At 35.0% G+C, this 23890-nt stretch overlaps 1 protein-coding gene across 3 annotated transcripts in view; it reads right to left on the reverse strand.

Annotated features, from left to right (window-relative positions):
• Positions 1–1344: 1344 nt before the first annotated feature.
• CADM3 (cell adhesion molecule 3) overlaps positions 1345–23890 on the reverse strand; it is a 465173-nt gene continuing 442627 nt past the window's right edge. For 2 of the 3 annotated variants that reach the window (XM_053705518.1, XM_053705514.1), the window contains 3 exons: positions 7274–7294; positions 3104–3229; positions 1345–2746 (listed from right to left, as the gene is read on the reverse strand). In XM_053705518.1, the coding sequence (XP_053561493.1) occupies positions 2628–2746; positions 3104–3229; positions 7274–7294 (266 nt within the window). In that variant the 3' untranslated portion in view covers positions 1345–2627. The remainder of the gene's footprint in view (positions 2747–3103; positions 3230–7273; positions 7295–23890) is intronic. The other variant, XM_053705521.1, reaches the window with a different exon arrangement.

Genomic DNA, 23890 nt, shown 5'->3' on the forward strand with positions numbered 1-23890 from the left:
TAATGTTAAAAACATAACTGCATATAAAACTAATAATACAAAGGTATGTGGTTATCTTCTGATGATGTTGTAGCTTCTATATAATGACAAAACCACAATTTTATGTCAGGGTCAGTGACTCCTTATTAAATACTGAACTTCATCTTACCAAAATTAAATACACTGCATGAAAAACCAGAGGAGTGTTACACTTGAAGGTTTTGCAGAATTGTATATTATAAACAGATAGAGGACTACATTCAAAAGCACTCGTCCATACAACAATATTACAATATAAGACCATTCTCAGCCAAAAAGATTTCACCAACACTTTTTGTTGAACCAATAAATGTACAGATATATTTATATATAACAGACATTAAATAATGTGGGAAGCACTTGGTCACAGCATCTTAGAGCTGCATAGGAGGTGCAAGGGATCTGCCGCTGGAGGCTATTGACATTTAAAATGAGGCCTATATAACAATTAATATCAGTGGCGACTGACATTTTTATGGGGCCTGTTGATCCTTTTTTTAATTATATCTTGTACAGAAAACATTTGGAAGAGTATGCTTTGAGGTAAGTGATCGGATGAATAAGAATTCTTTATATATATATATATATATATATATATATATATATATATATATATATATATGTGTATATGTATGTATATATATATATATATATAAAAATATATGTCTGTATGTGTATACATAAATGTGTTAAGTGCACATGTATATATTTGCATAAATGTGTATGTGTGTGCACGTAGCATGTGTACATGTGTGCTTGTGTATGAGCATGATATGTACATAAAAACATTCACATTTGTATATAGATTTATCTATATAATAATGTTTAGGACTGTCAATGATTTACATGGAAAGATGGAGATATATACTGTATATATTCAACACATACACATGCATATATATATACATACAGACACCCACACACATATATATATATTTATAAATATGTGTAAACATTTTGTATATACAAACATGTATGATATGTTGCTGAATGTGATGAGTAATGAACTTTCAACCATGTCTATTATATACATATGTTTGTATGTTATATATATATATATATATATATATATATATATATATATATACTGTGTATGTATATATATATATATATATAGTGGATAACCTATATATGTGAAATATAGATAGAAAGATATATAGATATACACATACACACATATATATTACTAGTCATCCACAATAATATATATACATATATCTTTTAACAGAAATGTGTAGAGCAAAACAAAAACAAAAAAGAAATGACAAAAGATGGGCAATGCAACATTCACACTACAATAAATAAATGTATGCCAAGCCCAGAATGTACAGAGTATGACATAATATAGAGATTTATTGGTTAATATCATTATCTCTGTTAGATGGATGACATAGTCAATCGTGTGACTCTTTGGCCCACATTCACTAAGCAGTGCTAAGCCATAAATTTGCATACACTGGCAAGTGCAATATGCCAGTGAGAGCTTAATTACAAAATCCATAGCTCTTCCCCAATTTTACCCCATAAGAGTTTCATAACCAACAGAAGAAAAAACTACAAATGTGATTTCCAGTTAATTAAAATGTTCCATCCTGCATTTGATCCTTTGTTCTATGAAGCAGTTTGTTTGATTTCAGAATGTTCTCATTTCCACCATTAAAAGATTTACCTACATTAGAGGAACATTGTATTTATCTATATCCCTAGGGATCAGAGAAACTGGGAGATGCATTTTTTTTGTCAAAAATCTCATTTTAAATATCTCCACAACAGTCAAATGTAATCTCTTCTTATTTGTTCTGAACTGAGACCCTGATTTAATGCAAGCAAACTTGGTTAGGGCAATTGACCTCTCAATATTAGAGTGGGTTAGTTGATAGAATGCGTCACTCACATGTCACTCCCAGAATCCTGTGTGTGGGCTAGCATTTCACCCCACAAGGGTAAGCTATCCCTTTTTACACACTCCCTACTAACGATGTTTTTAAACACCTTAAGCCACTAACTTTAAAATTTGCCTCAATACTTAATAATGGCATTGTAGAGCTCTAACGGAAATTTTAATTATGACGTCCTATGAACAAGATGCTACCAAAAAAAACCAAAACAAAAACAAAGGGATAAGTCACCCCCCCCCCTCAAAAAATCTACTCTGGCAAACAAAACTCTAGTTATACAGTATTTAAATATATTTTGTCCTTTTCTCCCAACATTCCAAAATAAAAAATAAAAACGTAAAACTCTGTACACATTTAAAAAGAAAATAAACAAAAAATATTTTAACTCACGATTATTATTTGTTTGTTAGATTAGTGCGTTCACTGAAGATATGTAGATTTAAGCAAGCAATTTTTTAAATTGTTTTAAAAGTTTTAAGTAATAATGTTTGTACAAGTTCATTTAAGAAGCATGATCTCTGTGTCCATTCTCTCTTTCTCTCTCTCTCTGAATTTTTCTCTGTGTCTTTTTGTCATCCTCGCTTGGTTAGAGAGAGCCATCTGTGCGTATCACGTTTTCCGAATGTTGTTTTGAATTTGTTCTGCCAATGCTGTTTTATTCGTGTTGATCTTTTAGCCGTTGATATATGTTCCTTACTGGGGAGCTTGAGGCTAGATGAAATATTCCTTTTTGTCATCGGAACCACCCTGTCCTCCTTCTGCATTGATAATGGCTGTGTCGGCATCTGGAGCATCATCTGAACCCTTGGCCTCATGAGTAAGGTAAGTACCTGAGAAAGGACAGATAGACAACACTGCAGCTTCACTATTATAATCATCATCTTTTGATGGTGAAAGTGGAAGTAAATAAATAATTTATTATCTTAGACCATATGGTAGAAAGAGTAAATAGTTATAACTACATGAAATGTTATGGTCATTTTAAAAATTGTCTTCCATTTTTGAAAACATGTCAAGGCTTGGTTTTTAACAGAACCCTGAAGAAAGCCCAAAATGCCTGAAAGGTTGGCAAATATTTTGTTTCAACTTTTAAAATATCCTTAGTTGTTCAAACGACAGGAAGGTAAATAATTAATATGTTTTCTCTTAAATAACATGGTATCACAAGCTATAGAAGGGGGTCTTACCTTTGTGTCTGATTAGGTAGCGTCCAAGGACAATGAGCAAGCAGAAGAGGATAAAGGCTATCACCGCAACTACTCCTCCAATGACCGCATGGTCGATGCTTGAAGTAGAAGGGATTGGACTTGGGTCTGGCAGGAGATAATGGAGACAAAAGCATTATAAAAAGAACTAAGAACATATTTTAGAAAGAAACAGGGACTTAAAGGGACACTGAACCCAAATTTTTTCTTTCGTGATTCAGATATAGCATGCAATCTTAAGCAACTTTTTCCATTATCTTGCTATCTTTATTTGAAAACGAAGGCATCTAAGCTAAGGAGCCAGCGAATATTTTGTTCAGACCCTGGACAGCACTTGTTTATTGGTAGGTGAATTTATCCACCAATCAGCAAGAACAACCCAGGTTGTTCACCAAAAATGGGCCGGCTTCTAAACTTTCATTCTTGCTTTTCAAATAAAGATACCAAGAAAATGAAGAAAATTTGATAATAGGAGTACATTAGAAAGTTGCTTAAAATTGCATGCTCTATCTGAATCACAAAAAAAAAAAAAAAAATGGGTTCAGATAAACTAAATAAAACAAATTTAAATACAGGTGCCCAAGGTTAAAGGAACATAAAATCAAAATATTTATTTTATGATTGAGATAGAACATACATTTATTTTACAACTTTCCAATTTACTTCTATTATCAAATTTTATTCATTCTCTTGGTATTCTTTGTTGAAGGAGCAGCAATGCACTACAGTGAGCTAGCTGAACACATAGGTAAACCAATGACAAGAGGCATATATGTGCATCCACTAAACAACAGTTACCTCCCAGCTCCTGAGCTTACCTAGTTATAGTTTTCAACAAAGAAAACTAAACAAATTAGATAATAGAGGTAAATTGGAAAGTTGTTTAAAATTGTATATCTGAATCATTGAAGAAAATGTTTGTGTTTCATGTCCCTTTAAATATATTTTGTAAATTAACGTAAAACAGAAGTAGGGAAGGGCGTATGAATAGAGAAAAGAGAACAAATACATAAAGATATCAGAATAAGGTGCACTGTGAAAAATATTACATAAACAGATAAAGCACAACATATATAAAAAATAAATAAAGAACAGTATGATGAAAATAAAAGACATGGTACAAAAATGTGCAAGTAAGAAACCTATGGATGAAGGAAGAAGATGTAAAGTAGAAGAAATGTAACAATGAATAAGGAAAAAGGAAATTACAAAAAGAACAAGCATTTTAGGAAAAGAACACAATAAATACTTTGTGTAAAATGTTATATAAAAACAACAATATACTGTGTATTCATCAAAGCTTCCTATTTTTCCCCATTTGAGCTAAATGGGAACTTATGTTACTTTATGGAGATTAATCATCAAAGTGTTTAAAGCATCTCGCTGTTTGATGTATAAGCACCATAGCGTAGTGTAGAAAATTGTTGTATTTATCTAAAGTGGGATAACTAAAGAACCTTTGATGAATATTCCCCTCTAAATACTTGTGCACTGTAACATGCATCTGTGGCCTTACACAAGGATAACATCATGCTTGCCTAGTATTTCATTTAGTGAATATTTGCAATTACCCAAATCTGTAAGGTACCATTACTTGTTTAAAATATTAATATTTAGTTTGCATATTACACACCATGGCATTCACAGCTTGTTAAATATAGAAGGGAAGGGATGTTTTGCTAATCTAACATTAATAAGCAGTCACAAAAAAAGGTTTAGTTGCAATATATGAAATCAGACGCATGTGTACCAAAAATTCATAAATATTTGTTAAGACAGGATTGATATTTTTATTGGGGTCTACACTTAACCCAGTTTATTGAGGTGCAATTAAATTAAAGGGACATGAAACACATTTGTTTTTCTTTTATGATTCAGCATACATTTCTAAACACCTTTCCAGTTTACTTCTATTATTTTAGCTGAACACATCAGCAAGCCAATGAGAAGAGGTATATAAGTGAAGCCACCAATCAGCAGCTAGCTCCCAGCTCCTGAGCCTACCTAGGCATCCTTTTCAACATAGTATATCAAGAGAACTAAGCAAATTTAATAATATAAGTAAATTGGAAAGGTGTTTAAAATGGTGTGATCTATCTAAATCATGAAATAAATATTTATGGTTTCATGCCCTATGAAGGTTGGGTTTCTTTTTGTATCGTTTGTATGTTCAGTCACTTTTTTGTTTGGGCAGTCACTAATCACTAGTTATCATCCTCACAACTCTTTCCAGTAACAACAGTCCCTCTAGTTCCTTATTTATTCGAAGCATCTAATTCCTTGATGTATACTCCTCTTTATTTTCCTTATTGAATTAGCTACACAGAAAAACATCCTGCCTGTGCCCTATTAAATGACACTACTTCTTAATTATTCTCATGACTTTCAATGAAGGACACTGTATCATGTTGGGTTGACTCCTGATAAGTGACTTTACCATCCAGTGTGTTCTTCAATTTCAAAGAGTACCCTGTCCTTGCAATAAGTATTCCTCTCACTCAATGAATGAATCTGGCTCCTGAAGATGACACAGCCTTTCAATTACTGATAATGACTTACAAAAAAATGACACCCGGAAAGGTGACACTGCAATCCATGATGCTACCTCTCAATTAGTTGTCATGGTTTCAAAGGCATGACACTGCCTCCCAAATAAGTGACCTGACCTCCCAATGAGTGAACTGATTTTAAAATGAATAATTTTATCCTGTTTGAGTAGTAATGCTTCCCAGTGTATAATAAAGAGTTATAATCAATTACCCTTCTTTTCCATGAATATGCTAGATTCATAGAGTCTCATCCTGCTGTCTAGGGGTCTCTTTGTTCAGAGAACATTATGTTTGAAACACATTGAGGTTTATTTCACCTATCTTTTTTATCTAATCACCTTTGGGCAGTCCTGCCTTTATCATCTATAGTTGTATAAAACTGCCCAATACTCGATGTCTCCCACAACTAAAGTGAACCTCTAGAAAATTGGTAAACAAGAAATGCAGTTGCAACACTTAGAAAACATGTTTACAAAACGTGGTCCGTAAAGGTTAAATATTCTGTTTTGTTATGTAAAAGTAGTCTCACTGGATAGCACAATATTTGTATCTGCAAACTTTTAAATGATAAATGGGCACTGGCAGTGGGCATTCTTGAGTGTTTTAGAGGTGTAGTTAGGATATTAGCTTCACAAACTAAGTTTTATGAATCTAGACAACTATGACTGTGTATGCACAAGAGGGTCACTGCCAAAAATGTATTGATCAATAAAAGCATTATGGCTTCCAGTACAAGACATTAAATTCAAGTTAATGTTGCTGCTCTTCATTTAAGTATGCTATATTCTAAAGAATTATGCAACTCAATAGATAACAATTGAGTACCTTCCAATGAATGGTCTTGACCTAAAATGAGTGTCTATTCCTAACATATATGTTAGTGACAGTCTTTTCATCAAATGAATGACCCTATCATCTAGCTATCATGCAGGACAATGGGTGGCAATACTTTTACTGATTTCCTTCCAATAAGTGGCCAACCCCTACAATAAAATAATACTAGAGGTTAATTTCATTATGCGGATTAATAATGCTTTCCAGTGGGTGTCTGTCCTCCCACTTAGACAGCAAATTGTTCAAAAAGATATTTAACAAAAAATAAAGGATCCTATATGACAATATGCTGATCAAAAAATTGCCACAAAAAACTACCTTCCACTGCAATTATTCTTTTTACTTGAAGGTTCCATCTACAAATGCAATGCTTTTTCACCTAATAAGATCTACCAGACATTTACTGGCCTTCAAACTTGAAAAAAAATGCCTTTGCTTGATAAACCATGGCTTTCTCGTCATACTGTCTGTCTGTCTATCTCTCTCTATCTAGATTTAGATTGTTATTGGATAGAATGTAATAGAGTCAGAATTAAATTACGTAAAAGGGTGGGAAAATAAATAATTAAAATAAATTGAAAAACTATGCATAATTAAACATTTTATGAGGAATTCAATTTTGCATTTTATGTATGAAATTATCTACTACTTCCAATAAATGTGTGAATAAATCATATGCGATTGGGCAGTCGACTAGGCTGGCTTTCATGTCACACATGCTAATATTGATTTTGATATATGGCAACTAAACCAGACAAGAGGCAGATACCTTGAGGCAATGGTAGTGCATCTGCAGATGGGTTATGAGGTCAGTGCAGTTGACGTCACACAGCGAGCAGGATGATGGGCAGATGACAGGGTGGAAGGAAGCATGGGAAGGGAAAAATGAGACATGGTAAAATGACGGTTGACGGGTTTAGCAGCAGACTCCCTTGGCAGCAGATGTTCAATTTCTAGGGTAAAACCACAATGGGATATCAAGGAGAAAAAGAAGCAGTGCAGCAATTCGTACACTATAGGCACATGCTAAAACAAAAACATTTTAGTCCATGTCATTTTTTTTTTTTTTTTTTTTTTTAGCTGGTTATGGAACAAATATTGGCATTGTTAATTCTGGCAGGGAATACTAGAAGCTTTAATCTGAATGTAAAGATTTGCTGAACTTACCTAAAATAAATAAGTAAACTCTTTTAGAAAACTCTATTACAATATTGTTCTAAATTTATTTCAACTGTGTAATTTGATAATTAGCTTGTCCTTGTTAACTAGTCTTTGTATAGGTACTAATATAGCGACACTTCTTTTCAAACCGCTGGAAAAATATTTTGATTTAAACCTTAATAAGAACATCAAAGTCTGAACATAAATGAAAGAAAGCATAACTTGATTTGTTATCATTTTTAATTTACTGGTAGATTATGTTTTATCTGTATTTCTGTCTCAAATCCATTAGAAGGGCCAAGCATCTTACAAGGCTATACCAATGTATTTGAACGCCATTAGAAAATCAAGTTATGTTTTAGTTTAAATTCAAACTCATCAAGCACACTTTCCTAACTATTTCTCTATTGATTTTAGACTTTACTATTTCTACAGCCTTGACTTCTTAAGCAATTATTTTAATGTATTCCAACATTTCCCAGATGCAATCTGAGACTGGGAGGCACAAAATTAGAGAGAGTAACTCCTGGGTAAAGTTATATAATGTGGAGAATGCTTCCACTGGTGTTCAGTGGGTGGCATTTGGGGCTGTGGGTGGAGCTGAGATATCTACAAACTAGAAAGTACTGTGGGAAGGACAGTAGGGCAAAATTCTCAAACTGTAAAAATGAAGAAAAGTTGGGGCTCTAAATTCATGCTCATTTAACATAAGTTAAAAAATAACACAAATCAAACTCTTATACTAGGAAACTTAACACATATAATAATGAGAATGTTACTTTATGGGGTCCATTTATCATTGTGCGGATGGACATGATCCGCTATAGCGAATATGCTGTTGGCATTTATCTTTGCACCAGCAGTTCTTGTAAACTGCTGGTGCAATGCTGCCCTCTTTAGATTCGCTGCCAATTGGCTGCTAGCAGGGGGTGTCAATCAGCCAGATCGTACATGATCAGGTGGATTGCTATACGCTGCCTCAGAGGCGGCATATGGTGTTAAGGAGCAGGGGTCTTAAGACCGCAGATTCTTAACTCCTGTTTCCGAGAGCCTGAAGGCTCGCACGGAAACAAGGGGAACAGGGGCCATTCGGCCCTTGTTAAATAGACCCCCATGAGTGCGGGTAAGTGTTTGGACATATAAAATCACTCCACATAATTTAAAATTATTACTTGCATACTTATCATGAAGCAATATGAATGTTTAAGTAAAAACATCTGCATACAAACACATTACAATACTTCTCAGCATTTTCAAGAGGCTTTCCAGGAAAGAGAAGTGAGCAGAACTTGTGATTGGTGGCCCTCTGGTGTAAAAGGTGTCAGCATGGTGGGAAGTGGGAGGGGCTGATCAGCATTGGGGCATGTCATAGGTGGCATCAGGGCAGTCCCCAGAAACTAGATTACTTGGACTAATTGTGGTAGTTGCAGGAGGGACAGATAGCAGGCCTTCCAACTGGTAACAGCCCAAAATATCCAGGACAATTGTGAGGCATTAAACCCAAAGATTTTATTTTGTGATTCAGAGGATACAATTTTAGGTAGGTGCCTAGAACACTACATGGATGGAAATAGTGCTGCCATATAGTGTTCTTGCAAATGGATAACATTCTTGCAAAGCTGCTGTCATACAGTCCTCCAGAAATAGGCTGGCTCCTAAGCTTATATACCTGTTTTCAACAAAGATATCAAGAGAACAAAGAAAAATAGATGCTAGAAGTAAATTGGAAAGTTGTATAAATTGACATACTCTAGCTGAATCATGGACACAATATTTGTGGTCCCATAACCCTTTAAAGAGGCAGTAGTCATCATCAATGTTTAATTATTTGCTGCCATGTTTTACTCTCATTTTGGCAATGTAAATTTTGCCTTTGTGAAAGTCTGTGAAAACTTTTTAAAAACTCCATAAATAAACCCTGTGAAAAATCTGTTTCTGTTAGTGTTTTACATATTGGGCTAGATTTTGAAAGCGATATTTGATGAAAGCGATATTTGCACTCCACTGTGTAATGCCAGTGCACAATAAAGTGCGCTGGTAACACAACTTTTCAGTAATGCGAACACGACCTCACATTTAAATTGCTGGGAAGCATTGCTTTCACAATAGCGCACTTCCATAGGCTCCTATGGGAGCCTCATTCTGATGCCAGCGAAGTGGGTAAGTCGTGCAGCGATGACAGCCAATACTGATAACATACAGTTCCCATTGACCGCAATGTAAAGGTACTTTTCACTTTTTACTCCTTCCAACTTTAACCACAAAATACTGCCTAGTGCTGTAATTTTGTTAAAAAATAAAGATGTTGCCATTTATATTTTTAAATAAACTACACTAGACAGTATTTTGGGGTCATATATATATATATATATATACACTTGTAATGGCTGTTTAATTATCTCGCTCCCGGAAATGAGCAAATTTGCCCGTTTGCAGGAGTGCGAGCATTTAGCGCTCCACTTGTAATCTAGCCCATTCGTATATAAACAGGTTATATACACATGAGAATGCATATAATGTTTATGCATGGTTCATCTAATATATTGGAATAGGCATTAATGAATTTCAAAGTAGAAACAAAATCATGGAGAGATTTAAAAGTGCAATACTAAAAAACAAATATAAAGAAACAAAACATGAAGTGGTTAAATAAAAATAATAGCGTGTTTTACTGGATAAAATAAGTTCTAATCACTGTGAACAATTACAATTGGCAATTAAATTTTACAGGTTGTCGGATATAAATAGGAGGAACTCCCACATAATCCTTCAGTCTGTGCCCTGCTGGAAATCAACAGCCCAGGAGGAGCTCATAAGTACTATATAAGTGACAAAAATGCTGAATAAACATTGGTCAGTGGGAATTGTTTTTTCTTCTAATTTCTACAGGTAGTTATTGAAGGAGCCTTCCAGTGAATGCAGTTGCAGCTACTTCAATTAGGTCATTGAAATCTGCTTGAAATCAGCATATGGCTATCTTGAGAGCAAACAAATCCCAAACATCGGTTTTGGTCTGAAAAGAAAGCAATCCTTATCTGCCAATTATGGACTAGATTACAAGTGGAGTGCTATTTAATGCTACTGTTCGAGCGTTTACTGTGCTAGAAGTAAGCTTTTTGCACGTGTTGGGGTGTGCTCGTATTATGAAATTAAACAGTTTTTCCTTGCGTGCTAACCTAACCTGACGAGCACAAAAAGCCTAGCTTAGAATATCTTATGCGCAATAGCCTATTCCCCCCATAGAAGTCAATGGAGCAAAAAAAGGGGGAAAAACCCTACTTGGACGCAAACCTGATCACATATTCTCATGTGCGCTAAACCCGACATGAAAATATGAAAATTTCACATTCCAATGTTCTTCACATATAAGAATATGTTATATTTATTCATAAATACATATTTCTCTATATACGTATATAGCGGATGGTATTTTGCTACAATATATATATATATATATATATATATATATATGATTATATATATTTGTATAGCTATATACATATATATATATAATATCTATTTATAAATACTTCAAACATATTCTGCTATGTGCACCATGTCAACCTTTAACAGTAAATACATAGTTAAAACCTTTATTAAAAATGAATAGTGCATAAATATGTTTTTTCATGTTTTCATCTACTTAATTGTAAAGAACTCTAATAAACTTATATATCTCTTATGTATATTATGTATATGTGTTTATATGTGTATATATGTCTGTAAATACATATATGCACATATAAATACATATGTACACACACATATACTGTATATATATATATATATATATATATGTGTATATATATATATATATATATATATACACAGTATATATATATATATATATATATATATATAAATATATAAACATACATATAGATATTTAGACATGTATATGTATCGTTATGTTACAACCCTTTGCAGCCTTTTTTTCTAACACCTGAGATCTCATATCATTGAGCCTTTATAACGTTTGTTACGCGAAACAGTTAACCAGTGCTCTGAGGACACGCTAACCCGACGACCGTTTACTTGAATTGAACTCAAGCGATCGCGTTTACATTCAACTTGTAATACCAGCGATAAACCTGAGTGCAAACACCTGCGATAAACACCTTATCGCTCTCACACAAACGTTTGCGCTCTATTCGTAATCTGGCCCTATTTCTATATGTTTTAACCAGGGCCACACCTAATGCATCTACTGATACAACCATCTGATGAACTTACAGCAATTAACAGTTATAGTAACAGCAAAACCAGTTTACACATTTACATGACCAGTGTACATATTTGTGTTGATAACAGTGACAGCCTACATACAGTATATGTATATGAAAAATGTACTAAATTTAAAGGGACATAAACATTAACAAAAGAAAATGTTATAATTGTGCTATTGCTTGCATATCATTTTGTTCTACCCCTACAAAAGGCTGCAGCTCATACAGAGCATATGTGAAAGTGCACAGTATGTACGTATATGCATTTTGTGATTGGCTGATAGCTGTCACATGAATTACAGGGGGAGGGAAAACTGGATTAAAAGGGACATGAAACCCAAAATTTTTATTTCACGATTCAGATAGAGAATACAATTGTAAACAACTTTCCAATTTACTTCTATTATTTAATTTTCTTACTTCTCTTGTTATCCTTTGCTGAAAGGTTTATCTAGGCAAGCTCAGGAGCAGCAGAGAACCTAGGTTTCCTAGCCGATTGGTGGCTGAATGTGTGTATATATATATATATATATATATATATATATATATATATATATACCGATTGGGATTGGCTCACCCATGTGTTCAGTCAGAAACCATCAGTGCACTGCTGCACCTTCAACATTGATATCAAGAGAATGAAACAGATAAGATAATAGAAGTAAATTAGAAAGTTGTTTAAAATTGTATTCTCTATCTGAATCATGAACGACAAATGTTGGGTTTCATGTTCCTTTAACTTTGAAATTTGCTAGAAAATATTATTTTCTATTTTATTGTCTTTTTTGTGTATTTGTCCATTTAAAAAATTCTGCTGTATTTAGTGGTCATTTACAGTCAGCTCCAGAGCAGCAATGAGCTACTGGGAGCTAGCTAAGCTCATCTGGTTAGCCAATAACAAGAAACAAATGTGTCTAACCACCAATTACAAGATAGCTCCCAGGAGTGCAATGCCACTCCTGAGCCAACTTAGGTATTCATTCAATAAATTAAAGTTGACAATAGAAGTAAATTGAAAAGACTCTTAAATTAAATTTGCACATTCTGAATCATGAATGTTTTTGACTTTCGTGTCTGTTTAAATGTTACACTAAATGGTAACAATCTGTATGTCTTAAATGTGACATCTACTTAAAGGGACATTAAACCCAAAAATGTTATTTCATGATTCAGGTAGAGAATACAATTTTAAACAACATTCCAATTTATTTCTATTATCTAATTTGGTTAATTCTTTAAATATCCTTTGTTGAAGAAATAACAATGCACATGGGTGAGCCAATCACACGAGGCATCTATGTGCAGCCACCAATAAGCAACTATTAAGCATATCTAGATATGCTTTTCAGCAAAGGATATTAAGAGAATGAAGCAACATAGATAATAGAAGTAAATTACAAAATTGTTTAAAATTGCATTCTCTTTCTAAATAATGAAAGAAAAAATTTGGGTTCAATGTCCCTTTAAACGTATTCAAGGGTAAATTCCCATCAGGCTTTCTACTTTTATTATGGTTTCTTCTACTACTTATTTACTGTTTTCTCATAAAGGTTATACAGTACATTATTTAACAGTGGCGGAACTACCAGGTTTGCAAAAACCACAGCTGCGACCGGGCTCTGGAGGTTTGCTACTCCACCTGCCACATGCCTTAATTAGGACTGGGGTAGATGCAGCTAGCTACTATAATTTTGTTATCAAAACTTCCATTGGTTTGTAGTTCTTATCTTAAGATTTCTGCTGAAGCCAATGATATGGAGCAGGGTTAGCCTTATGGACTCAAAAAAAATAATTTTCAGAATTCCAGGGAAAGACTGCAAAATAAATAGTAATCATACAATTGAAAAGGTTATTTTTACTGCCCCTTAAAGGGACATAATATTTATATGCTAAATCACTTGAAACTGATGCAGTATAACTGTAAAAAGCTGATAGAGATGCTCAGGTGATATTTTCATATGTAAAAAAGGAAGATATTTTAGCTCACAATCTCCTCAGCTCACCAGAGTAATTTCTGTGTAAAAAGTTATACTTCTGCTGCTGTCCAGTTGCAGGTGGGAAAAAAATGAAGAAATTAACTGTAGCCAATCAGCATTAACAGTGCTGAGGTCATGAACTCTTTTACTGTGATTTCATAAGATTTCACTTAACTCTAATTAAATTTCATAGTAAATTCCTTAAACTGAATAGGAAATCAGACATACTGATTTGCTGCTTAAAGTCCTTTACAATAGGTTGTGAATACTTAGGACATTTTCAGGTAAAATATTTTTCTTTTATGCATAGAGATGTTTAGGTGATATTTTCTAGTCAGCTTTTTATAGCTATAATGCATCACTTTCAAGTGTTTCAACATTTGGGTATCATGGCCCTTTAATATAGATATTTTGGCCTGCTCTTCCATATGAACATCAGAATATTGATGTTCTTTAACTACCTGTGCTCATGTGGGAATTACTACAAATTAAAAATTGTTCCATGAAATGGCTGCCAACAATAGTTTATTTTTGCTACCGTAGGAGTCTGTATGCTGGCAAAAAAGAATATTGATCTAAAGGGTCAAATCAGAGAATTTGTGAATTCCAGCTTCTTTCTAAGAGCCAGATTATGAGTGGAGTGCTAATAGTGCAAGGAGCATAAATGTGATCATGAGATCACAGTGTTTTTTACGCTATAATCCATATTACAAGTGGCACAATGTTTAAATTAAATTCATTTCAGCGAACGCACGGTAATTTATGCTCATATTTTCTATGGGCGGAGCTGAGCAGCAATGTCTGCTCATATTACAAGTTGAAAGAAAATGCAATCTCTTGAACGTAATCACAGTTAACCCTGAAACTTTGTACGTGACCTTAAAGTTCACAAAAAGAGTTTGGCCAGAGGATACAGTTGCACTAAACTAGTCTATTAACCCTAAACCGCCAAAATAACCATTGCAAACTACCCCTTTACTCTAGTAACCCCTAAATCACCACATCCCCATCACAAAGTACCCCCCCTACAATATTAACCCCTGAACCATCACATACCCACTTCTCAAAGTACACACTATACAATTAACCCCTAAACTTCCACAGCCCCATAAAAACACTCTACACTAATAACCCATAAACTGCCACACCCCCACATTGTAAACTACCATTATTAACCACTAAAACACCACAACCACCATCTATAATAACCCAATACACTATTAACCCCTAAACCACTGCTACCCCTTAGCAAAATACCCACCAACATCCAAACCCCTTAACCTAGCACCCCCTAAGTTACCCCCCAAAAAAACTTACTTGGAAAAAAAAAACTAAGCTTACATTTCGTGAAAACAAAACAAAACAAAAAACTACACTTACAGAGAAACTAATTACCAAAATTAAAAAAAAAAAAAAGATTTTATTCCTTTGTTGACACTAAAAATCCCACTTTGGTCATTTGGTCAGGCATTTTAGCTCTTTTGCTGCCCCACCAAAAAAAAAAACCACTAAAAAAAGTCGTATCACTAAACCCCAAAGATTTTATTCTCCAAAGTTTAGTCTGGCTCCTATGTGGCGGCAGACCATCTTCATCCCAGTGGCGATGCATCTTCATCCCAGCGGTGGTCTTCTATCTTCATCCATCTTCTTATCTTCGGATCTTCTTAAATTCAAATCAGCCAAGAGAATGACAGATTTTTCTATTAGCTGATTTGAATTTGGATTTGAAAATCAGCCAATAGAAATGCAAGGATACCCCTATATAAAAGGGGTACCTCACAATCAAAAAACAGTGTGTGGCGCCTGACTGCATGAAGAGGACATCAGGGATGGAAGATCTGAAGATAAGAAGATGAATGAAGACAGTAGACCGTCACCAGGATGAAGATAGACTATTGCCGGGATGAAGATGGACTGCTGCAGCTGCCACGTAGAAGTTGGATTCATCTTTGGTGAGTACAATCCTTGGGGTTTAGTGACAGGAATTTTTTGGGTGTTATTGTTTTTTTAGAATAGAGGTTTTTTTTGGCCAGCAAAATATCTTAATGCCCTTCTAATGGCAATGCCCAACCAAATGCCCTTTTCAGGGCAATTTTAGAGTATTTTTTTTAGATAGCATTTTTTTGGGGGGGTAGGGGATTACTTGCAGAATGGGGTAGTATTTATTTTACTATAAAGCTAAATCCCTTTAGGGCAATGCCCTACAAAAAGCCTCTGCTATTGCTATAGTTTAGTTTAGTGTTAGTATAGGTTTTTAATTTTGAGTTTTTTTGTTTTTAAAGTGGGGCTTTGCATGTTTTTCTTTATTTTTGGTAATTAGTTTGTTGTTTTCTGTAATGACAGGTTTTTTTTTTTTTTTTCAGGTAAGGTTTTTTTTTTTTAGGTAAGGGTAGGGTTTTTCAGGTAAGGTTAGTTTTTTTGGGGTAACTTATGGGGTGTTAGATTAGGGTGGTTAGCTGAAGAGGCGGTTTAGATGTTAGTGGATATTTTGCAATGGGGGTTGTGGTGTTTTAGGGGTTAATTGTGTAGTGGCATATTGTTGGATGGGGGTTGCAGTTGTTTAGGGGTTAATAATGTAGAGGGGTAGTTTGTGATGTGGGGTGTGTGTGGTGGTTTACTCTCTACCTTACCCCATTTGCTAAATTGGAAAAAGCATTTTCATTTTAATGATAATAGCTGACTCTCTTTCCTCCACTTAAAGAAAATGTAAAGTTTCATGAATTAGTGCCCTGTTTTTAAAAATACTATTAAAGGGGGCACTTTCATTTATGAAAGTTTACATTGCACTGTATTTTAAAAAAAACTTACCTTTATCTTTTGCAAAGCCAGATCGGCAATCTCCAGCCCGCTTCTTTGTGCTGTACTTACACAGCAATGAAGAAACTGGCTTTCTCCAATCACGGCGTGGCCCCATGAGATGGACACTCGGGGGGGGCAAGCCGTGATTGGAGGAAGCCTGTTTCGCCATTTGTGACATATGTACAGAGGACATGCGAGCGGGGGATCGCTGATCCGGCTTTGCAGAAGATAAAAGTAAATATTTTTCAAAATACGCTGCAATGTAAACTTTCGTGAATGAAAGTGCCCCTGTTTTTAATAGTATTTTTAAAAACAGGGCATTGATTCATGAAAGTTTACCTTCACTTTAAGACCATTTCTTAATCTGTCAATGATTTTTTTTTACAATTTTCCCTCGTAAATATCACAAATTGTCAAAAATACAATTGTTTGTAAAATAAGCCATAAATAATAAACATGATTAATATTTAACTATCCAAAAATATTTTTTTGAACTAGGTACCAAAAATGTTTATTTTTTATTTTTTTATACAGTAGAAAATTTATAGAGCTGTTAGTAAAAGAAAGGTGCTATAATGTATGTTATCTACAGCTGTCATACTTTGGCTCGATGATCTCAAGTTTTGACAAGCTACCAATATGGTCGCCCTGTTGCCCTCTGTCATTAGTTGCTATGGTGATTGCGATGACAAAGGCTTCAGAATTTTTCAATTTATATTTATATGACTAACTAAAACCGGCCAAGATAATATAATATTTAACTGTATAACTAGCACAGCTAGAACCATATAAAATATAGTTAGCAAGACTTAGGATACAGCTTTTAACTGCTATAAACAGGCAAGCCAAGACTATTTTATTTAATAGCTTTAAATAATACAGCCAAATGTATTGTGTTTTTTTGTTTTTTGTTTTTTTTTTGTTCTGCAATAACTAGCAAAGCCAAGGCTGTTACATTAACAGATATAAATAGTAGTGCTAACAATATAGCATTTAAAACCTGTATCCTACTGTGGTACTGCTATAGTGTTAAAAGTAAATTGCAAGGCTGAACGGCTGAGGATAAGGTGTGGATGGGGGATGCTGGAGAGAAGTAGTGTGGGAGAGAATTAATTTCCTCAACCCAAATTAAAATCTTGTATTCTTTCAAGCATATGTATGTAAGGAAACATGTATCCTGTGATTATGCAGCACTTACAGCACAAAAATTATAGAGAACATATTTTTTTTTATATACAAAACTAGGAATTACACATTATTGATCTCCAAATCATAGTAGACTGGCAGAAGAAAGGTTAAACAGTAATTACCTTGAGTAACAATAATTATGTACGTGAATATCTTCCCTAGGCTGCTCTTTTATCGGTCGCTATATTATTTTTAGTTATATTTATCTTCACTTCACTGTATCCTTTACTTTCCGGACGTCATATTTTTGCACATTACATGAACAACCATTTTACAATATTATGCTATATATACACTAATAATAATAATAGATTTTAAAAATGTTAGGATTTATTTAGATTTACATTTTTTTCATATTTTTTTCCAAAACAATGTTTGATTGTTTGGCAAACATTGAGCATTTTTTTTAAATGAACAGATATGGCCAATATTTTTTTTTAAAGAACATGCTCAAACATTTACCCATTTCCCACTCACTGAAGCTCACTCTTTATATTACTTCTACCTCTTTTCTCACAATCCTTTATTTCCTTGCTGTATTTTTCCACCATTTTAACACTCTCTCTCTTACGCTCTTTCCATTCTCCATTCTTTGTGATACTTTGAACCCCATTTATCAAGGGGCTGGAGTGACATTAGCTGCAGGTTTGCATAATTCAACCTGCACCCAAGATTTATGAAGCAGAGGTCATCAAACCGCTGCTTCTTAAACCACTTCTCCACCTGTTATGTTGCGTACATTAATCCCCCCTGGCTTTTCCTACCGGGAAGATTGACGGCCCTTGTTTGTGTGTGATTGGCTGTGTGCAAGCATGGGGGCGGCATTGCACACTGGTCATAGTGTGCAATGGTTAATGTGGGCAGCACATTGCTGTCTGCTAGATGCAAAGCTGGACGGACAGGGATGAAGATAAATGCCCCTGTCCACCCTAGTTTTTTAAATCTGGCACTTTGTGTCAATCCATTATTCATGTCTCCCTTATCCATGATTATGCTTTTTGACATCTTTTGCCTGTCTCTTTTTCCTTTACTACTCTATCACTGCCCTCTATCCATACTTATTCCCTGTCCCTTGCACACAGGTTTTTTCTCCACATCCTTTGCTTCTACTGACCTTTCCAATATTTCCCTTCTTCCGTCTTCTTTCCTCTCCTTTCACTTCACTCTTCCATATTCCACCACTAACTTCCCCTTTTATTTCATTCTTCAATCTTTTTTTTTTCCTCAACTCTTTTGCCTATCTGATTCCTTCTAACAGCAATCTCTGCATTCTTTATCTTACTCCCTTACTCCCCAGCACTCACTTATTCTACCCTTCCCAAACGCTCTCTTAATTAGAGTTCCAAGAGAAGGGGCATGCTACCCAAAAGCCGAATCATTTGAAAGGAAACTAGAAAATATTACATGATCTCTATGTACAAAAAATATATATTTTGCCTAAGTTTCCTCAGTACCACATCTTATTTTAAAAGGACTTCAAACATCCAATCAGGCTCAGTCACTTTACATTCTCCCATATTTATGGACGTTTTGGGCACCATTTATTAATGTGGGGATGACAAGTTCCAAATTAGATTATCTGTCCGCCCATGATTACAGGCAGCAGGCAGCATCACGCTTCTCGCATTAATGCATATTTAGCTGCCAATCACACAATAGCAGGGGCTGTCAATCACACTGGTTGGACTAGTCTGGGGTGATATTATTCTAATAGTTCAGAGCTGGTGGAGAGGTTAAAAAACAGTGGTCTAATGACCTCTGCTTCTTAACTATTGGCTGCCAGAGTGCCAAAAATACATCCATAGCTTAATAAATGGAGCCCTTAATATGAAATATTGCGAGATTATGGTGAAATTCCATGAAATCACATTAAAGTGTGAACTGTGCTCTCATGATGCTGATAGGCTGCTGTGTGTCTGTTTTTTTGTTTTTGTTTGTTTGTTTTGATATGCACATAACAGAAAAAGGAGTTCCTGATAAATAACTGACTGATCACTGAGCACTTACTCAGAAATTCTGAGATAAATTATCTTCCTTTCTTATATAGAGATGCTCATCTGATATTTTCTATTCAGCTTTTTACAGATGTGCTGCATTACTTTCAAGTAAGTTAACAAATTGGTAACACATTCACATTAAAACAGTTCATTTTCCCTTTTCCCTCGCTATATTCTCTTTCAGTCTCTAATCTTCCTCATTCACCACTCTCCCAACTCATTCTTATAATCTTTAATCTCCCCAGACTCTCTTCCACAACATTTTATCTTGTTCTCTTCTACAATGCATTCTCTCCCTCCCTGGGAGCTGGAATACACTAATGTCATGCACAGTAACTGCAAATGGACAGACAGAGAGCTTGCTATAATTATAATAGATTCACTGCCAACTCAAACCGAATCACTCACACGATCCCTTCCCATTAAAAAAACATTTTCCTATGGCACCCTCCTTTTCTATTTCACAATTGATTTTCTGGAGGGGGCACGAATAACTCTTTAAATTAAACAATTGCTGGACAAATTAAATTCTGAAAGCACTAGGAGGGAAGCACCATTAATCGATGCCAACTTCTTTCTGTTTAATACACAAACGTATGCAAAGAAAAGAGGTTTTGTTCACTTGATTAGCAGTGGAGACAGAAAACTGAGATGGAGGAAACTGATTAGATCGCACAATGATTGTTGAACTGGGTGTAATTAGATGTAACAGTTAGATATAGTAGGGTAGCTGGGTCTGATCTAATGGAGTTTTATTTGGTTTAACAATACAAAAGATTTTCTACATTAAAAGGACATGAAACATTTCGAGATTATAATATAATATTTGAATTATTTGTAGTATAAAAATAATTTTTTCTATTAAGTTAGAAATATGTGTAGACTTTACAAGACTAATCTTTAAACATAGCTATACCTAAATGGCCTCAACAGAGGTAATAAGATAAGATACTACAAAGCAATGTAAGTTTTGCTAACAAAATGACAGTTACAAACCATCATTACTATTGATTGACTTCTCCATATAAAACAAGCAGTGGGTGGAGTGTGACAGTTGAAAAATAATTGCAGCAAACAATGACCTAGATAGTCGCGCGGTATGGCTTTTCTGTGAGCGATATGGACTTTACGCGCGTAAGGTTCAGTGATTTAATATTACAAGTTGCGCATTCTGTCTTTCCATCGCGTGATATGGTCTTTTCTGCAACAATTTATTACGCACTCGAAAAGCTGTAGTTATATGTTTTTCAAAACAAAAAGTATCTAAATACATTATTAACCCCTAAACCACCATAACCCCATATCGCAAACACTAATTAAAACGATTAACCCCTAAACTGTCATCCCCCACATCGCAAAGTATTAAACGAATAACTAAACCCCCTAACCTAACACCCCCTAACTTAACCCCAATTAAAATACACATAAATTAAAAATATACTAACTACCTTAAAAAAAAAACTTAATTTAAGCTTAAACTAAAATAAAAACCTAACATTACTTGAAAAAAAATTACAAAAAATAAAAATCATACATTACAAAAATAAAACTACATAACAAAAATTAGAAACCCTACCATTACCAAAAAACAACAACTTAACATTACAGAAATTAAAAAAACTACCATTACAGAAAATAAAAAAACTACCATTACAGAAAATAAAAAAAACCTACATTTACAAAAAAACTAACGAAATTATCCAAAATAAAAAATATTCCTTTTCTAATACCCCTAAAAAAAATACCCACCCCAAAATAACCCCCCAATCTACAAATAAACTAGCAATAGTCCTTAAAATTGGCTTTTTTAGGGCATTGCCCTACACCTCTTTTGTATAAAAAATAAAACAATTACCCCCTAACAATACAAACCCCACACCCCCAAAATAAAAAAATCCTAACTAAAAAAACACTAATCCATCCATTGCCCCAAAAAGGTATTTGGATAGGCATTGCCCTTTAACCCCTTAATGACCACAATGTACCCTGTATGTCACTGGTCGTTAAAAGGTTTTTTCAGGACATAATAGCACAAGTCTAGCAAGAACACGCTATTAATTCCCTCCCTCCAGCAGGCTTTGTGGAATAGAGCAGTCTCAACGCTGGTGGCAAGACCGCACTATAAAACAATCAAGTCCCAAAAAAAGGCCAGCGACATACAGGATACGTCGCTGGTCCTTAAGGGGTTAAAGAGCATTCAGCTCTTCTGCTGCCCATTAAAAATTAAAAAAGGCCTAATCTTTTATTTAAATATTTTATTATGACCAACTAAAGGAACAGAAATAATGTATATGTAATTATGCCATGCAGTGCGAGAAAAGAAAAGTTCTGCACCAACACAGTATTTACAATGTACTTTGAGTATACAATGTTACAATAGAATATGTGCTCTAATACCAAAATTCAAGACATTTTTAAACAGGAGGATAACCGATGTCGCCACCGATCAAGCCAAAGACTTCAAAGACACTACCAGGATTAATATAGAAGATGGCCGGTGGCCGGGATGAAGATTGAAGGACATGGTCTCACTAAGGATGAAGATGGAGCACCACCAGGATGAAAATGGAGCGCCGTCCTTCATCATTGGTGAGTACCAATTTTGGGATTAGTGTTAGGTTTTTATTTTATTTTTGGTGGTATTTTTTTTTAAAGATAAGGGGGCCTATCTATCAAGCTCCGAATGACCGCTGCTCCATAACCTGTCCGCCTGCTCTGAGCAGACATCGCCGGAAATCAACCCGATCGAGTACGATCGGGTTGATTGACACCCCCCTGCTGGCGGCCCATTGGCCGCGAGTCTGCAGGGGGTGGTGTTGCACAAGCAGGTCTTGTGAGCTGCTGGTGCAATGCTGAATACGGCGAGCGTATCGCTCGCCGTATTCAGCGAGGTCTGGCGGACCTGATCCGCACTGTCGGATCAGGTCCACCAGACTTTGATAAATTGGGGCCAAGGGCTTTTTTATTTTTAAAGGGCAGCAAAAGAGCTGAATGCCCTTTTAAGGGCTATGCTCATCCAAATGCCCTTTTCAGTGCAGGGCTATGCTCATCCATATGCCCTTTTCAGTGCAGGGCTATGCTCATCCAAATGCCCTTTTCAGATTAGGTTTTTTTTTTGTCAGGATTTATTTAGTTTGGGGGTTGCTGTTTTATTTTTTATGCAAAAGAGCCCTACAAAAGGCCCTTTTAGGAACTATTGGTAGTTTATTTGTAAATGCGGGTTTCTTTATGCTGTCAGCATTTATCGATGTGCGGCGGACATGATTCGCTATTGCAGATCATGTCTGTCCGCACCTACATAAATAGACCCCTTTTTGTTTGTTTTTTGCATTTTCCATACTGTCCCCAACTTTTTCAGAATTTGGCTTGTAGCACCAGTCAAGGACTAGCAAGAGGGCATACAGGGCAAATGCCCGGTGGGCCGGGCTCTTATATGGGCCTTGCTGCTATTTAGAAGCCCCACCCTCTCTTAATAAGGGGTAAAAATAGAAAAGCTGTTACAGTCTGCCTATTTCGTAAAGTAAAAGTGTATTTTCTGTCAGCTGTTAAGCAGAGGTTCTGCAGATCTGGTCTTTTATGGCTAACTAGCTGACAGAAGTCTAACTGATATGGGCTGCTCTACCTTTAAATGCCCGGGCCTATTTTCGTCCCAGTCCAGTCCATAATGGCAAACAACTTTTCAATTTATTTCTATTATCTAGATGTGCACAATCTTTTTATATGCACACTTTCTACGGCACCAGATCATACTGAGCATGTATAAGAATTTACATAATATATGTATATGCATGTTGTTATTGGCTGTAAGCCATCACATGATGCCGTTGGAAGGAAAATTTAACTAACTTTGAAATTTGTCAGAAAAAAATCTACTACCTATTTGAAATTCATAGTGCTTTTGCATTGTATTTTTATCACACATTTATTAATTATGCTATTCGGTGTTAAGTGGTCCTTTTCTACAACCACTCTCTTTTTTTCTTTTGTATTTATATTTGTTCCCGTACTGCTGAACGGCATTGGAGAAAATCACGGAGTT

Source organism: Bombina bombina, chromosome 1 (assembly GCF_027579735.1).
Source record: "Bombina bombina isolate aBomBom1 chromosome 1, aBomBom1.pri, whole genome shotgun sequence".
Taxonomy (NCBI): Eukaryota; Metazoa; Chordata; class Amphibia; order Anura; family Bombinatoridae; genus Bombina; species Bombina bombina.